Consider the following 23,561-nt stretch of genomic DNA (forward strand, 5'->3'; position numbering starts at 1 on the left):
CTTTAGTATCATTACCTATGGGTACGTCTTGAGGTTTATCAATGCCTGTTGTCTGCAACAAAGGATTATTTGCTTTCATTAACAGTCTTTTTATAGATGAAGACATCTCACAACAATCTGTTTTCAGTATCAATATAAGTAAGAAAGGCTGGTTCGACTCCCTCCTAGTACGTTCAATGCAATACCAGTGGTATAAAGTCAGAAATCCAGAGAACACTTCACTTCCAAATACTCAAATAAAACAAAACGAAGTAATCACCAAGAACGTAGTATTTAATGAAGCTTTCGGGCACACATCCCTTCATCAGCATACATAATCACATCTAAATGTTCTATATATAGAGGGTTATTTAAAAAGCACATGATCAGAACCAGCCAATAAAAATCTCTAATCCATTATATCATTACATAATTAAGATGCCCTCTTATGGTAATGTCTATGAGGAACTGTTAGTAAAGTGGCAACAGCTTAATCTAGAATTAAGCGCAAATTACATGAAACTCATGAATTAATTTTTTATAGATACAGAACATTCCTTACTTATTGAAATAGAAGCTTTAGAAAAACAAGTGCTGGAATGTATTAATGGTGACATTACAAACGAACATTATCAGACTTTTATTGAAAATGTGCATGTTATCGATACTAGACTTGAGTTAAAGAAAAAACGTAAATTGCAAAGTGATGTACAGGATTTCAAAAACGGGCATATCTTTTCCTGGCCCAAACCAGAATATAGACATTCAAAACCTTTCAGTAATAAAAGTTATCTACAAAATAGGAGTAATAATATAACAACAAGGCTGCTTGATCAGCTAGATGACTTTAATCTGCCGCAAGCAACGCCGGTAACATCAGCTAGCCAGCAAGCTAGTGTGCACGACGTAATTCCAGTTACGTCACAACGCTGCGATGAAGAAGGACTGAGAGGCGACGGAGTCCTAATGGAGTTAGTTACAGGAGGTAACAGCTTGAATACACCAAATACATCGAGCACCTGTACTCCAACACAACAAAAAGTTGATTTTAAAAATAAGTAACAAGCGGAGATCTCTGCTTTTTTACCGTTTCGGTTAAAACAGCCGGAAAAGGTAATAATTTGAAAAATGCAACCGGAGAAAAGTCCAAATGTAGCAGTACCACAGCAGCAAGCAGTGCAAGGGGTGAAAAGGAAAAACGACAGCCCAAGGCAAACCAACAAAGCACCTCGCAGATAAAGGTAGCTGTTGCTACCATCAATGAAGGTACTTTAAATTTAACACAACGTTGCTTGTCAGAAGATCATTATAAACTGTTAAGCAAAGGACTGAAATTCATACCCTTTGCTATGGACAATATAGTTAATGCAATTATTGACCTTAAATTATTTACAAGAAGTATAATGTTACAATTATTGTTTACAAACTCGAACTCCACAGTAACTTCTTACAAAAAGTCTAGTACTTTTATTCCTCAGCTATCACCTGTGCTATTAGCCTTTACTAATATAGTTGAAATTGAATTAAGGTCACTATATTTAAATAAATGTGATAAAGTAAGAAAGTATAATTTAACATATGGGGAATATCAAGCCCTTTTGGAACTAAGAAATGATAAGGAAGTGATCATAAAACAGGCAGATAAAGGTGGGGCTACCGTGCTTATGGATAGAAGTTTTTATAATATAAAGTTTAAAAACTTTCTTGCTGATGTCAATACATTTAAACAAATAACTTTTTTGGAAGTAAAAAATCAAATAATGCAAGTCAATATGGTTATATATGACATGCAGTTAAATAATGAAATTTCATTAGATTTATTCAACTACTTTTCTGTTCCATGCCCCAAAATTCCACAGATTTATGGAATTCCCAAAATCCACAAATCTTTACAAGATCCTCCACTGAGACCCATTGTTTCAGGTAAAGGACGGGTGACTGAACCTATCTCTAAATATTTACAAAATGAATTGGCCAAACTCCTACCTAGGTGTAACAGTATTATAAAGGATACAACTGATTTTTTACGTAAATTAAATACATGGTATGGTATGGCAACAAATGAATATATTTTGGTAACACTTGATGTGGAATCACTATTTACAGTTATTCCTATCGATTACGGTATTGAAGCCATAAGGAGATTATTATTAATGGATTCCACTATGCAACCATGTGAAGTAGAAAGATTGTGTTTACTGTTAGACCTGGTTTTGACTAAGAATGTATTCATCTTTGATGGTATTCCTTATAAACAACTAACAGGAGTGACCATGGGTACCTCAGTGGCAAACACATTTTCAAATCTTGTGTTATATTACTGGGAGAAGAAATATGTATTAAGCAACAATAATGCACACAATGTATATGTGAAAAGTTATGTTAGATTTGTGGATGATTGTTTTTTCATATGGGAAGGCACTGAAGAGAACCTATTGCTTTACTTATCTTATTTAAATAATACAACTAACTTTTTAAAGTTTAAGATGGACTACTCTAGGCATAGTATAGTGTTTTTGGATGTTAAACTCTATTAAAGAAATGATAAATTGGAAACAATGATTCATAAGAAAGAAGTACACACAGTAAAATACCTGAAAAAAGCAAGTATGCATCCCCCACATATATTTAAAGGAATTGTTAAATCACAAATGATTAGGGTGAGTAAATTAACAACTGACAATAAGCAATATGAAGCTGAGATAGGTAAAATGAAGGATGAGTTTGTAACCAATGGTTACAGTGAAATTATTGTAAATAATATTATGGAAGAAGTAAATTTAGGTAGACATAATATGTTTAGACCAGTATTTAATGTCCCCTTAACACAAATGGAAGAATCATGTACAATACAAAGGATAATGCAACAACATAAAAGTAGGTATGTCATGACATACAATGGGTATACCTATCAAACCACTAAGATTATTGAAAGAAATTGGCCAATATTGATGGCTATGCCAGAAATAGAAAAACTGGTAGGCCCTAAACCTAGTTTTGTGTACAGAAATCATCAATCTATAAAAAATATATTATGTTACAAAGATTTTAAGGTAATACGCAAGTCAGAACAGGGTAGGTTAGGCACTTATAAATGCCAAAACTGTACCTGTTGTAAAGATATATTTGAATCTGACCAAATATTTAAACATCCTATCACAAATAAGGAATACAAGTTTCATATAGTAGCAACATGCAATACGAGTAGATGAGTCTACCTCGCTACTTGTACGCACTGCTATGCATTTTATATAGGGAAAACTACAAGACGGCTTAAGGACCATATTATACAACATAGATCTGAAATAAATAGGAAAGTACAAACAAATGCCCTATATAAACATATTATGGAATTTGAGACTCATAATTTCAAATTTAGAGTGGTAGATATAGTTGAGCAAGGTATAAGAGGTGGTGATATAAATAATGCCATAGAGTTAAAAGAACTAGACTGGATAATTAGACTACAGGCAGATTCAAACCCAGGCCTGAACAGTGCAGTTAGCATAAAGCCTGTTTTAGTTAGAAAGCAGCTAGAAATAAAATAAAATATATGTATTTATGTATTTATATATTATTATACAGTTTTTTAATAGATACTGATGTCAAGTAAATTTTGTTATTCTTAAAGTTTTTTTAGAAAAATTTAATTGAAAAATGGTTGATCATATGTTTTTAAATTATGTAATGATATAATGGATTAGAGATTTTTATTGGCTGGTTCTGATCATGTGCTTTTTAAATAACCCTCTATATATAGAACATTTAGATGTGATTATGTATGCTGATGAAGGGATGTGTGCCCGAAAGCTTCATTAAATACTACGTTCTTGGTGATTACTTCGTTTTGTTTTATGTACAGATGTGCACATATTTCCTCAAGGTCAAGCAGCAATTGCAAAGCTCAGCAGAGCTCCTAACAGGGGCAGGTGCTCTTGGGAGGATGAGAGGTCTGCCCAATTCACTAAATGACTTGCTTCCTACTGCCCAATCTTCACATCTCACAACAGACCAGACTACTGTACTCAACCAAGGGAGCAGATAGGATTTAGCTATCACCCTAGGCCAAAGGATGGATCCAACCTCTACATGAATGAGGAAGCTGGTGAGCTCAGGTGGAAATCAAGTGGGTCGCTGAACCCTTGCCCTGCTTCATGACCCAGTGTGATGCAGGATAGGAGGGGGGCTTTGAGTTCACTCAATGGTACCTGTCAGAGACTATCTGGAGAAAGACTAATAAGGCACTGACAACAGACCTTTTAGTTCCATGTAGTAGTCATCAAAAAGAGAGAGAATGCTAGAGTCTACATGCAGAACATTAAACTAACAAAACACTATCAAGACAGCTCAATCATAGGTGTGTACTAGGCTAATGGCCCTGGAGCCTTTACAAGCCTAGCCCACAGGATTACCCTGGCATCGTGCCACCCAACCTTAGTTCCTAGTGCCTCTGTCGAGTAGAGTCACTGGAGTGATCCCCGGGGTGAATTTTCTATTTCCCATCCACTCATCAAGATTTCTCTTAAAGAGGGCCAGTGAGGTGCTTTGCTTGACATGTATGGGAAGTCTCTTCCATATTATGGCCAGTCTCTAGGTTATGAACCTGTCCCTCCAGCATTTTCTGTTGATTGTGGTAGTGAAGTTGAGGTCTCTGGAGCGTGTGGTGTGGAGGGATTGGGATTTCTTTAGATGTAGCATTTCCAACAGAGCTGGGTAAGACATGGCTTTGTAAGTCAAGCAGAGATCACCTCTAAGTAGGCAATATGAGACAGAGAATAGTTGGGAGTTTTTTTGAGTCTGTCCATATAGGGCAAGTGTTTAAGGCCTAGGATCCTCTCTGTGAGGTACTTTTGCGGCCTCTCCAGTTGTTGCAGGTGTATATGCCAAATGGGGTGTTGTACTTGATGATTGGCCTAATGAGGGAAGAGTAGAGGGAGACAATGACCTCCTTCTTCCTGGATGCAAAACCCTTAGTAATGAGATGTGCCACATAAGGACTTTCTGACCACAGTGGCAACGTGGTGGTCAAAAGAGAAGTTGCTGTCAACCTGTGTTCCCAGATCTCTTATAACGCCTTCTGTTTTCAGTGGACTACCATCAATGTGGCAATTCAAGGCAACCGGGTTTTTCCCAAAGGGGATGACGGCATTTTTTGTCACTGAGCTTAAGGCCATGGTTCTGACACCAGTCGTTAGTCATGGAAAGCAACCTACTGGCTGAGCCTGCCTTGAAGATTATGTTCTCATTTTTTTTCTTAAAACTAGAAAATAAATTGTAGCACTTACTGCATCTCAAGCACAAAAGACTAGATCCCATTTTCTTCCTGCAGTACAGATTACAGGGTCTGTTACACCCAACACAAACTGAGAAGAGGGAGGTGGGTAAAACTTTTCTGTTTATCAAAGCTAACATTCCTTTACATAAACATATCCAACTGTTAACTGCTGACAGGGATTGCACTACACCCAAAGTTAGCTGCAGGATATTATGCATGGACAACACACTACATGTACATACATCCTTTGAAGTAATATTGTTAAGTGCCATGTCTATGTGATACCTATCCTAGGATAAAAAATGCACACATCATGCTTTTTTAAAATGCTATTTCATAATACAGCTAGACTAGCCACATAAGCCATGATAATGATCCAAACAAGGACAAAAATAGACCTGCACTCAAGTCACAAACTAAAGACCAGTGTTATCTCTGAGCACTCCAGTAAGCAAAAAATAAAATTCAAGACATGATGTCTTGATAAATAGAGATTTCCAAATATTCCCATGTTTTTTTCATGAAAGGAGACTTGCAAATATATGTTTTGCCAAGGTCTTCTTGACTGGGACATGCAATTCACCTGCTGCTGACCTTTTGTTCTTTAAACTTAGTACTTCAGATTGCAGACACAGCCAAGCACCTGCAAAAAAGGCTTTATTTTTCAATACAAAATCACTCTGCTGTCATCACAAATAGATTCCATTTCTCCTCTCAGTTTTAATTTAATTTCTCCGTTAGGGGGTTTAATGCCATAGTAGGAAAATATGCTACTTCAATCTCAGAATATAGTGTAACTCAAACATAGTTCCTTATAAATCTTAAAAATTCTTTATTTCAAGTTGCTCTACTCTGAAAGGGTCTGACATACATTTACTGACTAGAATTTTAACAAACACAGTAAACAAGGCTAAATAATACTAAATCATATTAATCAAACTCACTCCAAGTGTGAAGAAACAATTAACCATGCTGTGAGCTTACTGGTTGAAGTAATTAGTAATTGTTCCACATTCCGGCCGTATGCTTCACATTGTGAGAAGTAGCATGCGACATTCTGGAGATGGAAGGTTGAGAGCTATGGGGCCCATACAGCTTGATAAAGGATGGTCCTGATGGCAAATACTGCCTTGAAATTTAGCACTGCTTCCATCTTTGATGTTTACAAAGAGTGTTGTTCTTAGCAACAGCAATGTACCTACAACTACCTACTTCTGCAGTTTACATATAGTTACCTGCAATGGTAGCATAAAAAGAAATTTTCAGGCATATTAAGTATATCCGCTGCCCTCAATACTAACACACGGGTATTTCATGATGCACACTTTTCCAGTTTCTGCTTATATGACCTGATATTTCACAATTTGCTCATGCTCTTCATTATGCAGGACACTAGTTGATGGATGTGGTTATTTCAAAGCCCACTTTTCTTTTTCCTCCTCAGCTGTAATACTCTGTTTTCCATGCTTTCGCTTTCTTAACAGATGATTACTGGATAATCCCATCTGATCATAACTGCACTTTTAGTAATTTGCTGTGGTTCATGTTTCTCAACTACTTATGTAGTGCTAAGTTCAAATACATTTACAGTTTACCAACCCTGCCACATTATGCCCTTCAGTACACAGATCCCCAACTACAGGGATGTCACAAATGGTCACAGAGTATGTAGCTGCACTACAAAACCAGCATTCATCTGAAGGCTCAACTTTTCAGTTTATTATGTAAAGTACACTGTAAACAACCCAGTATTATTATTTTCCATTATCAGCCTTTTGCCCTTTCAAGCTAATCTCTCCTTAACTATATACCCATCTCTCCTTCAGGGAGAGGCATTACATAGTAAAGTGCCAACATGTATATGTCGCTGCTAGCTCACGCAGCAGTGACGCTGCCTACCAAGTAACCAGATTCTGTTACCACATAAAAGAAAAAAAAAAGTCTACCAAATAAAGACTCAAGGAGAAAGCCACCTGAGCTTGTTTGAAACAGCTAAGGGCAAAAGTCAAGCTTGACTCATAAAAACTCAAGAAACAAAATGTAGCCAACCTCTTAAAAATGTGGTCAATCGATAAAGAAAGCTACTAGTCAAAGATCACATGTGAAGTTACGTTCACAGCAGACTACATGGCTATGGTTTTGAAACAGGGAGTGTAGAACTAGGTGTGCAACAGTAATACATCACCAAATAGAAGCAAGCCATTGTTCACAGTGGAAATCTACTGAAGAAGCTGAAATGATCAGTTACCCCCCCAGAAAAAAAAAAAAAAAATATATATATATATATATATATATATATATATATATATATATATATATATATATATATATATATATATATATATATATATATATCTATAAAAAACAAGCTACATATATTACTTCCCGATTCCCTTTTCATCTCGTTTTACAGCAAGTTTTACTCATACAGGTGATCCCAGCAAGGTGGATGAAATCTAGCAGCACATTTTATAATAAAAAATCATGCTCACTCTGTAGTTACGAGTCTGTGAAGGATGCAGCACCTCAACTACTACATTGTTAAGATGCACTACCAGATTGTGCAAACTTTACAAAAATTAGATGAACATTATAATTTTCGACAAGGCATATGTGAATTTTATGAGACTAAGCACACATTTTAGGAAGCAGCAACAATGCTAATAATAAACTCTCACCTTACTTAAATCAAGATCTGAAAGCGTTGTCTCAGACTGTAGACACTGCATTATACAGGTATCCCAAATATCAAAGAAGGGAGCTAAATGAGCGACCACTGGATGCGGAAGGTAGGTCTCTGGATCTGAGGTAAAAAGAGAGAGAGCAAGCAGTAATATTCCAAGAAAAAATCCTTACAGTAACTACTGAAATCAACTGCATTGGCTAGATTACTGTATATTTAAAAAAAAAAACATTTGGATAAATGTACTTAATTGTTGAATGTAGAAACTCCAAGGAGCAAAAGAACCTTTCACAAGAGAGACTACTTATTTATTTAGTTTTTGTTTACCAGGAAATTCCAACTGGACACAGGTCCTTTTTGGAGGCCTGGGGAGGAGAGCTCCACATAGCAGTCAGAAAAGCATAGCACAAGAGCAGTGAGATTACAATAATGAAGTAGCAACATACAATATATACAGATAATTACTTACAATTATTTACAATAGTTGAGTATACAATATAAAGAACCAATGGAGGAGTTACATAGAAATAGTGGATTTAGCATTGTTACTATCAGTATATTCTGTACCAGGCAAGTAGGACCTCAGTCATGTAAACTAAGCTGAGAAGAATTAGAGTAGATGATAGTTGGGGGGGGGGGGGGGGTTAGAGAGCAAGACACAAAAATGATGGCACAAAAATACACAGTAAAAAGTCTAAGAAAAAACACCAAAGTAGTTCTAAAGGAGGATGGCAGCCTGACTACTTCACTCACATTACATATACTTTTCCAGAGCAAGTTACTGCATAAATTGCTTCTAAATCAAATGCACAGACAGCGCAGCCTGGTCTGGATTAATTACGTACATCTCAAAATGGTTTAAACTGAGAAGACTGCACTTTTAACTCCTTTTTAAAATTTAGTCGTAAGTCAATACTGCTGGTAGAAGAAAATGGCTAAGCAAGCAGAAAATATTACGTGACAACTGGCAATAGGAAGTGCTCTGGAGATCCAAGTTTACACGTGAGCTTCTGTAAGGAAAGCAGCCTGCAAGAGGGTGGTTGAATCATGGTGGATAAGAACACCAATGAAAGCTGGAGGCAAGCTAAAAAATGAAAAGAAAAAAACACTCATGCGAGTGAATAAAGCAGAGTAGTGTTATTATCTCACATACTCGGAAACAGTCCTGGTCACTGTGCTGCAGGCAATGGTAACCACTGAAAAAATACTAAGCAACTATGGAAGAACTTCCCCACCTTAGGAAAAGGAGATCAGGTGGGATTTTGTTTAGGGAAGCTAGAATACTACTTTGTGCAAAAAAGACATATTACATTTTTAATAGGACAACAGGATTGAGGCAAAAAATACCCATCAATACTCCCTCCAAGTTAATCATAGGCTTATTCATCCCCTACCAGTAAAACTGCTGTCACTGACTCGGGTAAGTCGAACAGAGGGGAATGTCATCCAGTAAGGAATTGAGGTTGAACTTTATAGTTTTTCCTGAACTTATCTTCCGAAAAAGGAAAAGGCCCAACTACAATTCATGTTCAACCTGAACAATTCTGGGACCTGACAGCAGCACAAATTTCCATGTTGCCTTACTCTTCAAATGGTCTCTTACAGAAGACCCATTCCACCCACGTGGTTGCTGTTTGCAATCCCTGAGACTCTCAGTTGTCCAGAAATACTGACCACATCATATGCATTGGCCTGCCACTGGTCATTAACACAAAGAAACTGAAGAATGCTCAACAGTGACTCTTGCGGTGCCCCAATGCACACCACCTAACAGCCAGAAAGTGAGCAAAGTGTAATAAAATTCTTAGTTCAAAAAATACCATTCTTTTCTCAGATACAGATTCATCTCCTGACACAAAATGCTAAGTCTGTAGAGTACCAAATTATGTTGCATTTTTTTTTCTGAACTCAAGGAGCAAAAAACAAATTTCTTTTATTCATTGCGGAGTAAACAAGGTTACTACATTCACCTTATTATTAGAAAAGTTGGAATTGCTCTGGCAAATTCGTCTCAATGCTTATAACTTTCCAGGATTGAACGACATGTGTTCTGTCACATGCTGTTTAAAACTGAAAAGCTTAATGAGATGAAATACTGTAGTAACAACATTATAGAAATTATGTTTTACTTATTAATTTTGTACTTGAAAATGTTTATAATGTAAGGTTAGATAAATGAGGAGACTACATTTTTACACAATTTTCATATATGATTTTCACCATATTGCTGCTGCAATAAATGTATTCATTTGCTTGCTAAATAAGGCAGGTTTAAAGAACAGGAAAATGCATATTATATTCACAATGCTATTTTAACTACTGTTCCTTTAAATTTTAAGATGGAGAGACCAGCTGCTTTTAATAATGGTTAAACATGACTATTTAAACTTGATTTTTGTAAATGCAAGTATCTGATGAAGTTCAAAGTAGTATTTGGACGAAAAGTGCTTCATTAAACTTTATAGATTCAGTCTTCAGTGAAGTTGCCTATTGTTTTTGTTTTCATTTCTCAGTTTTTTTGTATCTTGGATTTTGGAGTTTTCAAGTCAGGACGTACGATAGGAAGATGCAGGAATGCCTGAAATTCATGGGCTCACCTTATTCTATGAGAGCTTTTCCTGCCACATGAAAACTGAAAAGACATGAAATGGGAGCAGAGGGGACTAAGGGGCTATAGAAGAATCTATAGTGTTTTCAACTCCCTGCATACCTTTTTGAAAGACCTCAACCAGGTTTTTAGGTCTGTCAAAACAGGATTCAAATCCTTAACCACATCATCCTGCACATGCACACAGCCAAAACTGCTGGCCAATCCACATCAATAAAATCATGAGACACAAAACCAGCTGACCAAAACATGGATGCGTTAGTTACTTCAGTCACCCATCCAAAAGCTCATATGCAGAAAACACACTCCTGCCACACTGTCCAAAGTCCCAAACACTTTAAGAAGTAAGGTATAAAATTGTTTCATCTTAGGGGACCTACAGTGGATTACTGATCTTATTAAATGGTATTATCCTACTCTGCTGAAAATGCCACTCTGCTTGGGATTTACAGCCAGTTGAATTTCTGGAAGCAAAACATGGGTATTTCTACACCACTAAAAGAGAATTTAGAAAACATCCATAGATAGGACAATCCATGGTTCTTTCTCCTTGCCCACATATTTTTTAGACTTTTCCATAGAGAAAAATTGTTCCACAGTTCAGTCCATATAGAACTTCATTAGCCTAAAAGTCTTGAGGAATGGGTCAGTAGAAACAGAAAGAATCTCTGTCCCAATTAGTATACAGATCTTTGAAAATGCCTTCCAACAGCACAAAAAGAAAGGGAGAACCTCCCTTACCTAAACTCTGGATGAGTGGCCCAGGACTCAGCCAAATGCACTTCATCATAGTGAATGCAATGGGTGAACAAGCAATCAGGCAATGGGGGATCACTGCCTGTGGAAGTGCTCAATGAAGGCAGTGCTGCATCTGGAGAAGCCCATATAAGCCCAGCAGAGGCATTTGGCCTTATCAAGTGAAGGTGTGCTGCAACTGCAGTACTAGTTCCAATCAGAAGGCACATGACCAATGGCTGAGCCAGTACTGTGAGTACTGAAAGTGAGACACAGAAAGCAGGCTCTTCCATACCTCTCAACCTGGAAACATCAAAAATCTGGACAAGGCCCATGAAAAATAGGTACAAATCTATATGCTGATTAACATCTAATTTGCATGCATACTTACGTAACCCCACCCACTCCAATGGAATTGTGGGATACCAACTTTCAAATGCAAACTGAAGAACAGACAACCAAAATATGGCACCGGAGTCCCCCTGTAGCCAATGTATCATTACTTGGCTATTTCGCCCAATTTACCATAGACACTGTGTGCATACTGCTTTACTTCTGCAATGATTATTTGGATTTTATTTTTACAGCACAACAATGCAGAAACACTAACAGATATCAGGTAAACAAAGCAATACTGTCTTACAATGAAAATAGGCTTGGCATTACAAATTTTCTGACCTTGAAATTCACACTCATTGAAACAGCATTGAAACCCACACCACATCCAAAGAAAATGCATCTGGACAGTGGTGGATAAAGATAACTTTTGGGCTGTTTTCAAATCCTCGGCCCCTTGCACACAAAACAAGAAACATGCATGTGTTCTTTTCTTTGATGCACCTTCCTGACTTTATTAAACTGTATTCCTTGTATAATACAACATGCTTGTTAGAACGCATTTTAAATTTATTGTTTGAACATTTTTCCAGTAGGCTCTACTGTAGGCAATGAAACAAAACACATGAACCAATGACGACAAAACTGCCCAATTCAGAACATTCCCATCATAAAAGTCTCCTTCCACACCCACACTATAAACAGAATGACAACAATGTAAGCGCCTTAGGCATCTTGCACAGTGCCGCACACTTATTTTCAATTTCATTTTTGGGGGGGGGGGGGCAAAAGGTCAAAAACCAAGGACACATTTTAAACATTGCTTGTATAATTTGGAAAAGTTGCTACAATAAAAAGTTGTGTTACCACCATGCATTTCACTGGCAAGTTCTGAACCCAGGACCCTATGCACTACAGTCAGAACATACCACTATGCCAAATCAGCAGCTTCCTGAAAAATAGGAAGACTGAAACTTAATGGCTATCATTTAGTGAATTCATTTCTCACTTCTCACCATAGCTCTCAACCTCTTGTAACAAAATACCTGGACAAAGCCAATAATGGGGGAAATACAAATTCAGTTTTCACTTCTCACCATAGCTCTCAACTCTTAGCACAAAAAATATGGACATAGCTCACAAGTACTGGTGGCTAGGGACTTAACCAGGGACACATTTTAAACATTGTTTGTATAATTTTGTAAAGTTGCTAGAATAAAATGTTGTGTTACTTATCACCATGCATTTCACTGGCAAATTTTGAACCCAGGACCCAATGCACTACAGTCAGAACATACCACTATGCCAAATCAGCAGCTTTCGGAAAAATAGGAAGACTCAAGACTGAAACTTAATGGCCATCATTTAGTGAATTAATTTCTCGCTTCTCATCACAGTTCTCTACGCCCAAGTCTTGGTTGAAAAATGTCACTTTGGTTCTCTTCACTCGACTAGTTGCCAAGTGTCACTATCCCTATGCTAAAATTTAACCTTCCAGCTCCTATCAGCCTTTCTCACTGCATTAGCTCTCCACCATGTCACTTTAGTGTCATCTGTTGAGATGATCCTCATGTACGTCATTTATGTTCAGGACAAATCTTACTCACCATTTTAAGTGCAGCTCCTGGTATAACACTCATACGTGCAGAGCTTTGTGTTTTTGGTACTGAAACACATCTACTGCCTTTTGAATGCATTTCTATTTGGGTGCATTTTGAACATTTTTAAACCTCCTCTTAACCTTTGTGTACATCTGACTGCATAAGAAGTCAGCACCACATGCAGACCACCAGATGAATTTTATTTGCATTATCAAAATCAGTTCTACCACAGAGTCTACTGAACCCTAATAGGCAAAATGTCACTGGAAACTCTACCAATGGAAGGAGCTATTCATAATCTTAGTGCACAGCTGCATATTCTCAACCTCTTAGCACAAAAAAAAAAGTCTGGGCAGAGCTCAAAAGTGGTGGTGGCTAGGGACTTTAGGCTCTTTTTACCCTGTACCCAAGGTCAGACTCCTTACTGTAAAGGCATTAAGGTGGGCCCAGGCCCAAAAGTTTAGATTGGAACAAAGTAGCAAAAAAAGTAGGCAATGGAATTTTAGTACACATTGATTAAAAATTAGAACACACATTCACTTCCTTTCTAAATGCTATTTTTAGAAAAAAATAAAGTCTGGAGACTTATGAGGATCCTCAGAGTTTTTATGCAGCAACAAAGATTTATGAAGGAAGACCAGTGTGGCACATTATGGGATCGGGGAAGTACTTGACAGCCTAAGAATATTATCGATTTACTGAGCAATCCTATTACCTATTAGCTTTATTTTACAACTTGCTGAGGGTGGAGCCTCTCTGTTCAGACTATGCTTCAGCCTCATACAAGCAAACAGAAAGTGATTTAAGATGATAAAAGCCTAAGCACTTTGTTAGTAAAACAAATCCTCAAAACAGGATACAAGAAATATACAGATAAAAACTCAAGCAGAAGAGTTTCTCTCTACAGAAATTAGAAGTTATGTACTCACCATAACGTTCCATCTGAGTAGGTGTATTCATTTGTCTGCAACCTGTGGGTTATTGATCCGATATCGGATCCGAACCGGCATGGTTTTCCAGCTATGGATCCGAGCTCTCAGCTCCTCCCCTCACCCATAATGCCCTGCTCTCCCTACATGACCTCAGATCGAGTTTGCCAACAATACAAATACCCTAAAAAGGGTAACACATAATATGCAGGAAACTGACAAGGCCAGGGGGATAGGAGGGCGGGATGGTTGCAGACAAATGAATACACCTACTCAGATGGAACGTTATGGTGAGTACATAACTTCTAAATCTGAAGTAGGAGATTCATTTGTCTGCAACCTGTGGGACAGAGTCCCCAGCCACGTGAATCTTGGGCGGCCATCATGGAAGGATATTCCGGAGCACCCGAGCCAAAGGATGCTCTACCTCTAGATGTAATATCCAACTTGTAGTGGGAGATAAAGGTACGAGATGAAGCCCAAGTGGCTGCTGAACAAATATCATCCAGAGGAATCCTAGCTTTAAAGGCCGCTGAAGTAGAAACTGACCGGGTTGAATGGGCATGTACCCCCTCCGGTGTGGGCCTTCCAGAAGCTTGATAAGCCAATAAGATGCACTGCGAAATCCAGCGTGATAAGGAGACTTTGGAAATTGGTTTACCCAAATTGAATTTAGCAAAGGAAATAAACAACTGGTCGGATTGCCTATGACCAGCTGTCCTGTTCAGATAAAATCTAAGTTGCCTGTGAACATCTAAGGAATGTAGCTTGTAGTCACCTTTGTTTTGATATTTAGGAAAGAAAACAGGGAGGTTAATGGATTGATTAATATTTGCTTCAGAAGCTACCTTAGGAAGAAAGGACGGGTTGGTCCTGAGGTATACACGGTCCGGATGAAAGACCAAGTAAGGAGGCTTGACGGATAAGGCTTGAAGTTCTGAAACTCTCTTGGCCGAGGTAATGGCTACTAAAAAGGCAGTCTTGAAAGATAAAAATTTCAGATCTACCGTAGCCGCAGGTTCAAAGGGGGGAGCGGTCAAGGCCTGAAGGACCAAAGAAAGGTCCCAAGGAGGAACCACTTGCTTTACAGGGAGTCTGAGGAGAAAAGTACCTTTTAGGAAACTCTTACACAATTTGGCAGACATCAGTGGACTGGAGTCTTGACCAATATGACAGTGAGAAATTGCCGCAAGTTGCACTTTAACCGTGGAACTGCTGGCACCATCATTAAAAAGAGTGGTTAGAAAGTCAAGCACCAGAGGAAGGGGAACTGTGAAGGAGTCTAGACCTTGCCGCTCCGCCCAAATGGAGAATCGTTTCCACTTACTGCAGTAAACTTTCCTGGTAGATGGTTTATGAGCCGCCACCAGGATGGCCTTAACAGGAGACGAAATACCGGGAGTCCTGATCAGGAGTGGAACTGGAGCAGCCAAGCAGTCAGCTTCAGGTTGTCCAGATTCGGGGTTGATAGATGGGATGGGTGAGATATCAGATCCGGAATGGGATCTAGAATCCAAGGAGGATTCACTGAATGAGACCTTAGGAAAGGGAACCAGATCTGTCGAGGCCAGAATGGGGCAATGAGAATCATTCTGCACCCCAACCGAGAGGCTTTCTGAAGAACTTGGAGCATCAGAGGCAAAGGGGGGTAAGCATAAAGAAGACCGGGGGGCCAAGCATGCACCAGAGCATCTCTTGGGGTATATCTGGGAGGAGGTATTAGAGCGAAAAAACTGTCGCACTTGGTGTTTGAGGGAGACGCAAAAAGATCGCAACAAGGAGTTCCCCACCGTGCGAAGATGCGTTTCGCTACCTGAGCATTGAGAGACCACTCGTAAGGGGAGAGAATGGTGCGGCTGAGTTTGTCCGCAAGGATGTTGGACCGACCCGGAATATGCGTTGCGATGAGAAAGCGGTTGGTGGAGACTGCCCATTCCCACACTCTCATGGCTTCTCGACAAAGAGGGTAAGACCTGGTTCCTCCCTGTTTGTTGATATACCAGACGACAGACATGTTGTCCGACTGAATCGCAATAGTTCCCAAGGGAAGAAAGGCCTGTAGTGCTTGCAACGCTAAGAGCACTGCTCTCATCTCTAGACCGTTGATATGCAGTAAGGTCTCTGAATCGTTCCACGTGCCTTGGACCGTCCGGCCTGCAAAATGCCCCCCCCACCCGAGGCGGGAGGCGTCCGTGGTCACCGTGGCAAGAGGGGGAGAAGCACAAAAGGGGCGGCCTCCGTGGAGATCTGGAGAGTGGAGCCACCACAGGAGGGACCGCTTGCAAGCCTTGCTGATCGCAATGGGATGATGCATAGGAAGAGCAAGATAAGACCACTGAACTAGGAGTGTCCATTGAAGGACGCGCATATTGAACCTGGCGAGAGGAAGAGCTATCGCTGCTGCCATGGACCCTAGAGCCCTCAGGACCAACTCTGCCGGAACTGAGCTGGAGTGGAGAATGGCCCGCACCTGGAGCTGCAGATTCTGAATTCTGTCCGCAGTGAGGAAGGCTCTTAACAGTCTCGTGTCTAACCTGGCACCTATAAAGTCTATGAACTGCGTTGGGGCTAGGTTGGATTTTTCTGTATTTATTGTGATGCCCAGACGGGGAGCTAGATGGAGAAAGGAAACTCGCGCCAATAACAGTAGATGCCTTGTTGGGGCGGTGAGAAGCCAGTCGTCCAGGTAAGGGAAGACCTGCACCCCCTGAAGCCTCAGGTGGGCCGCTACCACTGCTAATACCTTGGTGAACACCCTGGGGGCTGTGGTGAGACCAAAGGGAAGGACCCGGAATTGGTAGTGACTGGCTCCCAGCCGGAAGCGGAGAAACCTCCTGGAGCGCCTGTCCATTAGTATATGGTAGTACGCATCCTTGAGGTCTATAGAGCACATCCAGTGATTTTCTTCCAGAAGGGGGAGAATAGACTGTAATGTAACCATTCGGAACTTCTCCTTGGGAACTGCCAGGTTCAAGAGTGAAAGGTCTAATATTGGTCTTAGATCCCCCGTCTTTTTTGGCACCAAAAAGAACCTGGAGTAGAACCCTGATCCAATCTGGTCTGGGGGGACGGGCTGGATGGTTCTTTTCTTTAGCAGATGGCCAATTTCTGCCAAAGCGGCCTCCCACTGACCGGGTGGAACGTCGGGGAGGGACTTCAATTTTGGCATGTGATGAAATGGGATGCAGTATCCTCTGGATATGATGCGGTGGACCCAGCGGTCTGATGTTATGGACTCCCATGCCGCTAGGTGCTCCGAAAAACGTCCCCCGACTGCCTCCAGAGTGGAGCAGCCAGGCAACCCTTCAGGGCTGCTGCACGGGCCGTTCAGAGAAGGGTTCTCTGGACCCGAAGTTCCTGGGAGCCCCTCTGCCCCTGGGGCGGCATCCTCCCTGTCCTACTCTGCCACGGAAGGACTGGTTGTCCGGAGTAGGTTGGGATTGCTGCGACTTCCGGAACCACATCTTCTTCTGGCCCTTTTGGTTCGTAGAATAGGGCCTCTGGGGCACAGAGAAGCGGATTCCGACGGCAGACAGCGTCTTCCCGTCCTTTTCGCTCTGGGTCAAAGTATCATGAACAGTTTTGCCAAAGAGGGCAGAACCATCGAAGGGATGACGCCTTGAAGGGCTCAGTGAAATCACAATGACGGAGCCAGGCCTGACGTCTAGTAACTAGGCCTGCCCCTGCGGCTCTAGCGGCACCTTCCGTAGCATGGGACAGTAACCGCATAGAGGTATTAGTCACGGACCTGAGAGTGGCCATACGGGTGGAGTGCAACAATTTGTCCTCCTCCGACATGGACTCTGGGGGGGGATGCAGCGTATTCCTTGATAAGATCGCGCTGCATCCTAATCACATGTGCCAGGTAGTTCAGCGCCCTCACTGAAAAGGTCGCTGAACTAAACATCCGCTTCCCCAAGCGGTCCATCATCCGAGACTCCTTGCTCGGGGGATGGACTGAGGGGCCTCCTGAGCAAGTTCCCTCTTGGTGGCTGCCGTCGTCAACATGGCATCTACCGGAGGCCCCTTACTCCAGTGGGCACGGTCAGCCGGGGGACTAAGTATACGGTCAGGCCTTTTTGGAATTGGCTCCACAGTGTCCAGTTCCTTCTACGCCCTGGTGGTAATCAGGTCCACCAGGGGGTCGGCAGGAGGGGACACCCAAGAGGTAGACGGGCCCGCTTCAAATGCCTCCAAGAACACGGACTCGTCCGAGGAAGACTTCGGGGCAGACCACCCCCCCCTTATGCGAAGCATTTCCATGATGTCTCCAAAGGAGACATCCTCGGGGGGGGTGATCTTGGGGAGCCTTCCCCTTCCTCCAAATCCGTGTATTCAGTGAGAGACTCGGGGGAGTCTATGTGCCTCCTTTTGCACGTATGCTTGCGAGGGGCATCCTCCGGGGGGCTGTCAGAGGACTCCTCATAGCTGTGACATGTTCCAAAGGAACAACTTGGGGCAAAGGCGGGCTGTCCCAGTGGCGGATGGTGGAAGCCTGGCCCAGTGCAGATGGAGCGGGATGGAGCCGAAGCAAGTGCCGGGGGTCCGGAAACCCTCAACAGGGCCCTCTCCACTACATCAAAAGCCGAGGCGGAGCCGACCTCGACCAAAGGATCCGATAATCGGCTCCCCTAGGATCGAAGAGTGGATCGGAGCCGGCACGGCACTCGGATCCGAGGACAGTGCGCTCCGACCACGGACGGTGCCGAATGTGCACTGATCCCCGGATCCGGCTCGGATCCAGGCTCCGAGGTCGGATCCGAAGCACTCGAGGGCAGGGTCGGATCCGAAGTACCCAGTACTATCGGCGCCGACCCACCCCCGGCTCCGAAGCTGCTCGGCTCCAACTGCTCAGAACCCGGGTAGCGGGTCAGAGAAGGAGCTATAGGTTTAAAGAAAGGGGTCGAGCTCCCCCCCAGAGGGGGGGGGGAGGCAAGAGCACTCCCATCTGCATCTGGGCCTGGATGAACCTTCTCATTATCCAATCCAGATCAGCATCAGATAAACTGTACGTAGATCTCGACGAGGCTACCGAGGTAGGCCTTGAGTGCCTCCTCGATAGCCTCGACGGAGATCGGGTCTCCTCCTCAGGTCCCGGTGAAAAGCACACAGGAGACCGGAGCCGAGGAGGGGGAGAACCAGCAGACAAGGAGGACGGAGGAGAAGCCCGCTTGGCAGGCGGGGCCGAAACAGAGGTCTCGGCCCGCCGCTTATGGTGCTTCTCCCTCTGGTCCTTCTTTCTTGCTTCCCTCTCCTCCAAACCACTACAGGGAGGTTGAGTCCCAGGTGGAGGAGGGAACCGTAGACAGGGTACCCCCCGAAGGAGCGGTAGCCGGAGCCGAGTCCGGGGGCAAAAGTCCCACCAGGACCAGCTTCGACCTCCGCTCCTTCAATGCCCTGGGGTTGAACCCTGCACAAATGGAACATCCAGAAGTGAGGTGTTCAACCCCAAGGCATCGAACGCACCGAGTGTGGCCATCAGCAGGGGAAAGCTTATGGCCACACTCAGAGCACTTCGAAAAAACAGCCTTAGGTGGTTCAGACATCCTAAGGACACTAGTTTTTACTTTAATTAGACTAAAAAAGTAAAAGCTAACTAGTCAAACAAACACAGGCCCAAACACACACTACGCACCAGCGAGGGGAGGGAAACTAAAAGTTATAAAAGTTAATAAAACTAAACAACTTTAAGCTAATAATAAGGGAAACCTATAACTTTCACACAAAACTGTCTGAAAAAAGTACAGTTTTGTACCTACCATAAATGTAGATGTTCGAAGATCCACATTGCTGCAGTCCTTACACTTGGCTAGTCCGCTGTCCTCGGTCGGCCCGAATATCAAAGTATTAGGCTGACGTCGGTCACGGCGCTTAAGACTGACATCAGGACGTCAGGGTACAAATGCGCATGACCAACGTCATATCCTCAGTCTTTTCTTGCCCCAGATGTCAGAAGACCCTAAAAAGAAAGGTCAAAACCAAAAGACAGCAAAAAAACAACCAACCACCCTTGCACTAATCATATGTACAATATATACAATATCCACAATATTCACAACCCAAACCACACAACCGCCTCTAACTACAGAGGGGAAGGAGGGAGGGTAAATTGGACTGCAGCAATGTGGATCTTCGAACATCTACATTTATGGTAGGTACAAAACTGTACTATGTTCTTCATCTCACATTGCTGCAGTCCTTACACTTGGGTAGAATCCCAAAGCAGAGGTAAGGGAGGATGGCAAAACTATAAAGCAGTCGGAGCTGCCAAAATGCCCTGTAAAATTGTAGTGGCAAAACCAGCCCTAGATTTAGAGTAAAGCGGAAGGTGATAATGCTTAGAGAAAGTATGCACTGAACTCCAAGTAGCTGCCTCCAAAATATCTTTAGTTGCCACCCCCCTTAAAAAAAGCTGTAGAAGTGGCAGTAGCCCTAGTGGAATGAGGCCTAATCTCAGCTGGAATCTCCTTACCATGATGGGAATAACAGAAAGCAATACAAAACCCAATCCACTTAGAAATAGTTTGTTTTGACACAGGCTTGCCCTGAGAACCCAAAGCAAATGAAACAAATAACTGCTGAGACTGCCTGAACCCTTTAGTTCTGCTCAAATAATATCGCAACTGTCTGTGTACATCCAAAGTGTGCAAAATCTTTTCCCCTTTATTTTGGGGGTTTGCATAAAAAGTAGGCAAATGAATAGTTTGGTTTAAAGCCACACTAGAAACCACTTTAGGCATAAAGGAAGGATTAGTATGCAAAGATACCCTATCCTTATGGAAAATTAAGAAAGGCTCAACCGCCATAAGGGCCTGCAATTCAGAAACCCTTCTTGCAGAGGTAATGGCCAACAAAAAAGCAGTCTTCCATGATAAATATTTCAACTCGGCAGTAGCTGCAGGCTCAAAAGGTTGTAGAGTGAGTTTCTCCAACACAAAATTGAGATCCCAAGCAGGAGTAGGAGCTCTCGTGGGGTCTTATATTCTTTGCCCCTCTAAGGAATTGCTTAAACAAAGGATGAGAAAACAATGGTGGGTCACAGTCATAGTGAGCAGAAATTGCTGCAGCATGAACCTTAATAGAAGAGAAGGACAAACCTTTGTCCAGTAACTCAGTAAGATATTGAAGAGCCACACTTAAATTAGGCTCAGAAACATCAAATTCCTTTGCTGTACTCCAAAATAAAAATCTCTTCCATTTATCTGCGTACACTTTCCTTGTACTAGGCCTTCTGGCCTCCAAAATAACATTCAAAACTTGCTGTGGAAGCTGAGACCCTCCAGGGTTCAAAACAGAATATGCCAGGCTGTTAGGTGAAGAGAGTGAAGTTTGACATTGAGTAAATGACTGTTCTCCTGAGACAGCAGGTGTGGAATCGAAGGTAAAGGCCATGGAGGCTCCCGTACCAGACTTCTCAGTAATGGGTACCAGTGCTGTCGAGGCCAATCTGGAGCTATTAAAATCATCTTTGGCTTGTCCTGTCTGACCTTCAGGAGTACCTTTGGGAGGAGAGGCAGAGGTGGAAAGGCATACACATGAAGCTTGCTCCAATTGAAAGAAAGAGCATCCACTTTCCAAGCTGTGGGATGAAACCTTTTTGTGCAAAACTTTGGCAGCTGGTAGTTTAGTGGAGAAGCGAACAGATCTATGTCTGGAGTTCCCCATAACACTGTCAATTTCTGAAATACATGAGCATCCAATTTCCACTCGTGGGGATCCATAATTTGTCTGCTCAACACATCTGCTAAGGAGTTCTGTGCTCCCGGCAGAAACCTTGCCTGAAGATTAAGCTGTAAACTGAGAGCAGTCACCCACAAAATCATTGCTTGTCTGCATAGAGGATAAGAATGTGTTCCCGCTTGCTTGTTGATGTACCACATGACAGTTGTGTTGTCTGTTAGAACCAACACCTGCCCTGGAAGAAGTAAATCCTTGAAAGCTATTAATGCAAATTGGACTGCTAACATCTCCTTCAAGTTGATATGTAGATGTTGAAGTCTGGCAGGCCACGTGTCTTGTACCCACTTTCCATTTAGATGAGCTCCCCAAGCTTTGTCTGAGGCATCTGTCGTTAGAATCTGACTCGCCTCTGGCGGTCACAGAGAGTCCCTTGTTTAGGTGACATTCCTGAGCCCACCACAAAAATTCCTTTTGAATGCAAGGTATTATCTGAATGACAGTGTCCATATCTTGGCAGTGCTGTGTCCATACATTTTTGAGATACCATTGTAGCTTCCTCATATGCAGTTTGGCATTGGGAAGCACCAGAATACAAGATGCCATGAACCCCAAGGCTTGAAGGACTGTCCTTGCAGTCAGCCTGGACTGATGAGACAATTGATTGAAGTAAAGGGAAAGATTCTTTTGTTTGTCCGGGGTCAAAAAGGCCATCTGGGATGCTGTATTCAGTCTCACACCCAGAAAGCACATGTCCTGAGAGGGTACTAGACTGGACTTTATTTCGTTCACAGAATACCCCAGGCATCTTAGCACTGCTATCACATACTGTAAATGATGAAGAAGTTCGTCCTTTCCTTGGGCCAGAATCAGACAATCGTCCAAATAAGGATAAATCTGTATTCCTCTTAGCCTGAAGAAAGCTATCACTGGAGCCAGAACCTTCGTGAACACTCTGGGCAGTAGATAAGCCAAAGGGCAATGCAGAGAACTGATAATGAGAGGACCCAGCCCGAAAGAGTAGATACTTCCTGCAACTTAGCCTGATAGGAACATGAAGGTAAGCCTCCTTGAGATCCAGAGTCACCATCCAGTGATCTTTGCCCAGCAGAGGTAAAAGCTGTTGTAACGTCAACATTTTGAACTTGGGAATGTCCAGGTAAGTGTTGAGGATAGATAAATCCAAAATTGGTCTCCACGTGTTCCCCTTCTTTGGTACTAGGAACAGGCGAGAATAAAATCCTTGGCCCACTTCTGGCAGAGGGACCAGTTGTATGGCCCCTATTTGAAGCAGCAGAGAAATTTGTTTGTGAGCCTCTAGTCTTTGCTGAGGAGGAACGTCCGGCATGCCTTTGAAAGGAGGCAAGGTATGGAAATAAAACCTGTAACCTTGGTGTATGATATCCAATACCCATCTGTCTTGGGTAATCAAACTCCAATTTTCCTTGAAGAGTGCCAACCTTCCTCCCAAAGGTGCTGCCAGGCAAGAAGGATCTGGCAGCTGAAAAGGTAGGTCATTGGGCCTGTTTACGAAAGGACTGGCCCCTGCCCTCACCAAGATTGTGCAGGTGAACTCCCTGTTCTAGGTCTGAAGGAGCTCTGAGTTCTGCCCCTACCACATCTAGATCTACCCCTAGACTGTGAATCATAAGAAGGATGCGTCCACCCCTTAGCAGGCCAATTCCTACTAAACTTGGAGGCTGAACTTGCAAAATCTTTAACAGCCTGCATAGACTTA

General features: G+C 42.2%; 1 protein-coding gene across 1 annotated transcript in view; it reads right to left on the minus strand.

Moving 5' to 3' along the window:
• Window positions 1-23,561, minus strand: part of MDN1 (midasin AAA ATPase 1) — a 3,484,183-nt gene that overhangs the window by 1,380,988 nt on the left and 2,079,634 nt on the right. The window contains exon 53 of the mRNA XM_044071809.1: window positions 7,933-8,057. Coding sequence (XP_043927744.1) covers window positions 7,933-8,057 — 125 coding nt within the window. The remainder of the gene's footprint in view (window positions 1-7,932; window positions 8,058-23,561) is intronic.

The sequence above is a fragment of the Protopterus annectens genome, chromosome 1.part0 (genome assembly GCF_019279795.1).
Source record: "Protopterus annectens isolate FY-2018-M chromosome 1.part0, PAN1.0, whole genome shotgun sequence".
Taxonomy (NCBI): domain Eukaryota; kingdom Metazoa; phylum Chordata; order Ceratodontiformes; family Protopteridae; genus Protopterus; species Protopterus annectens.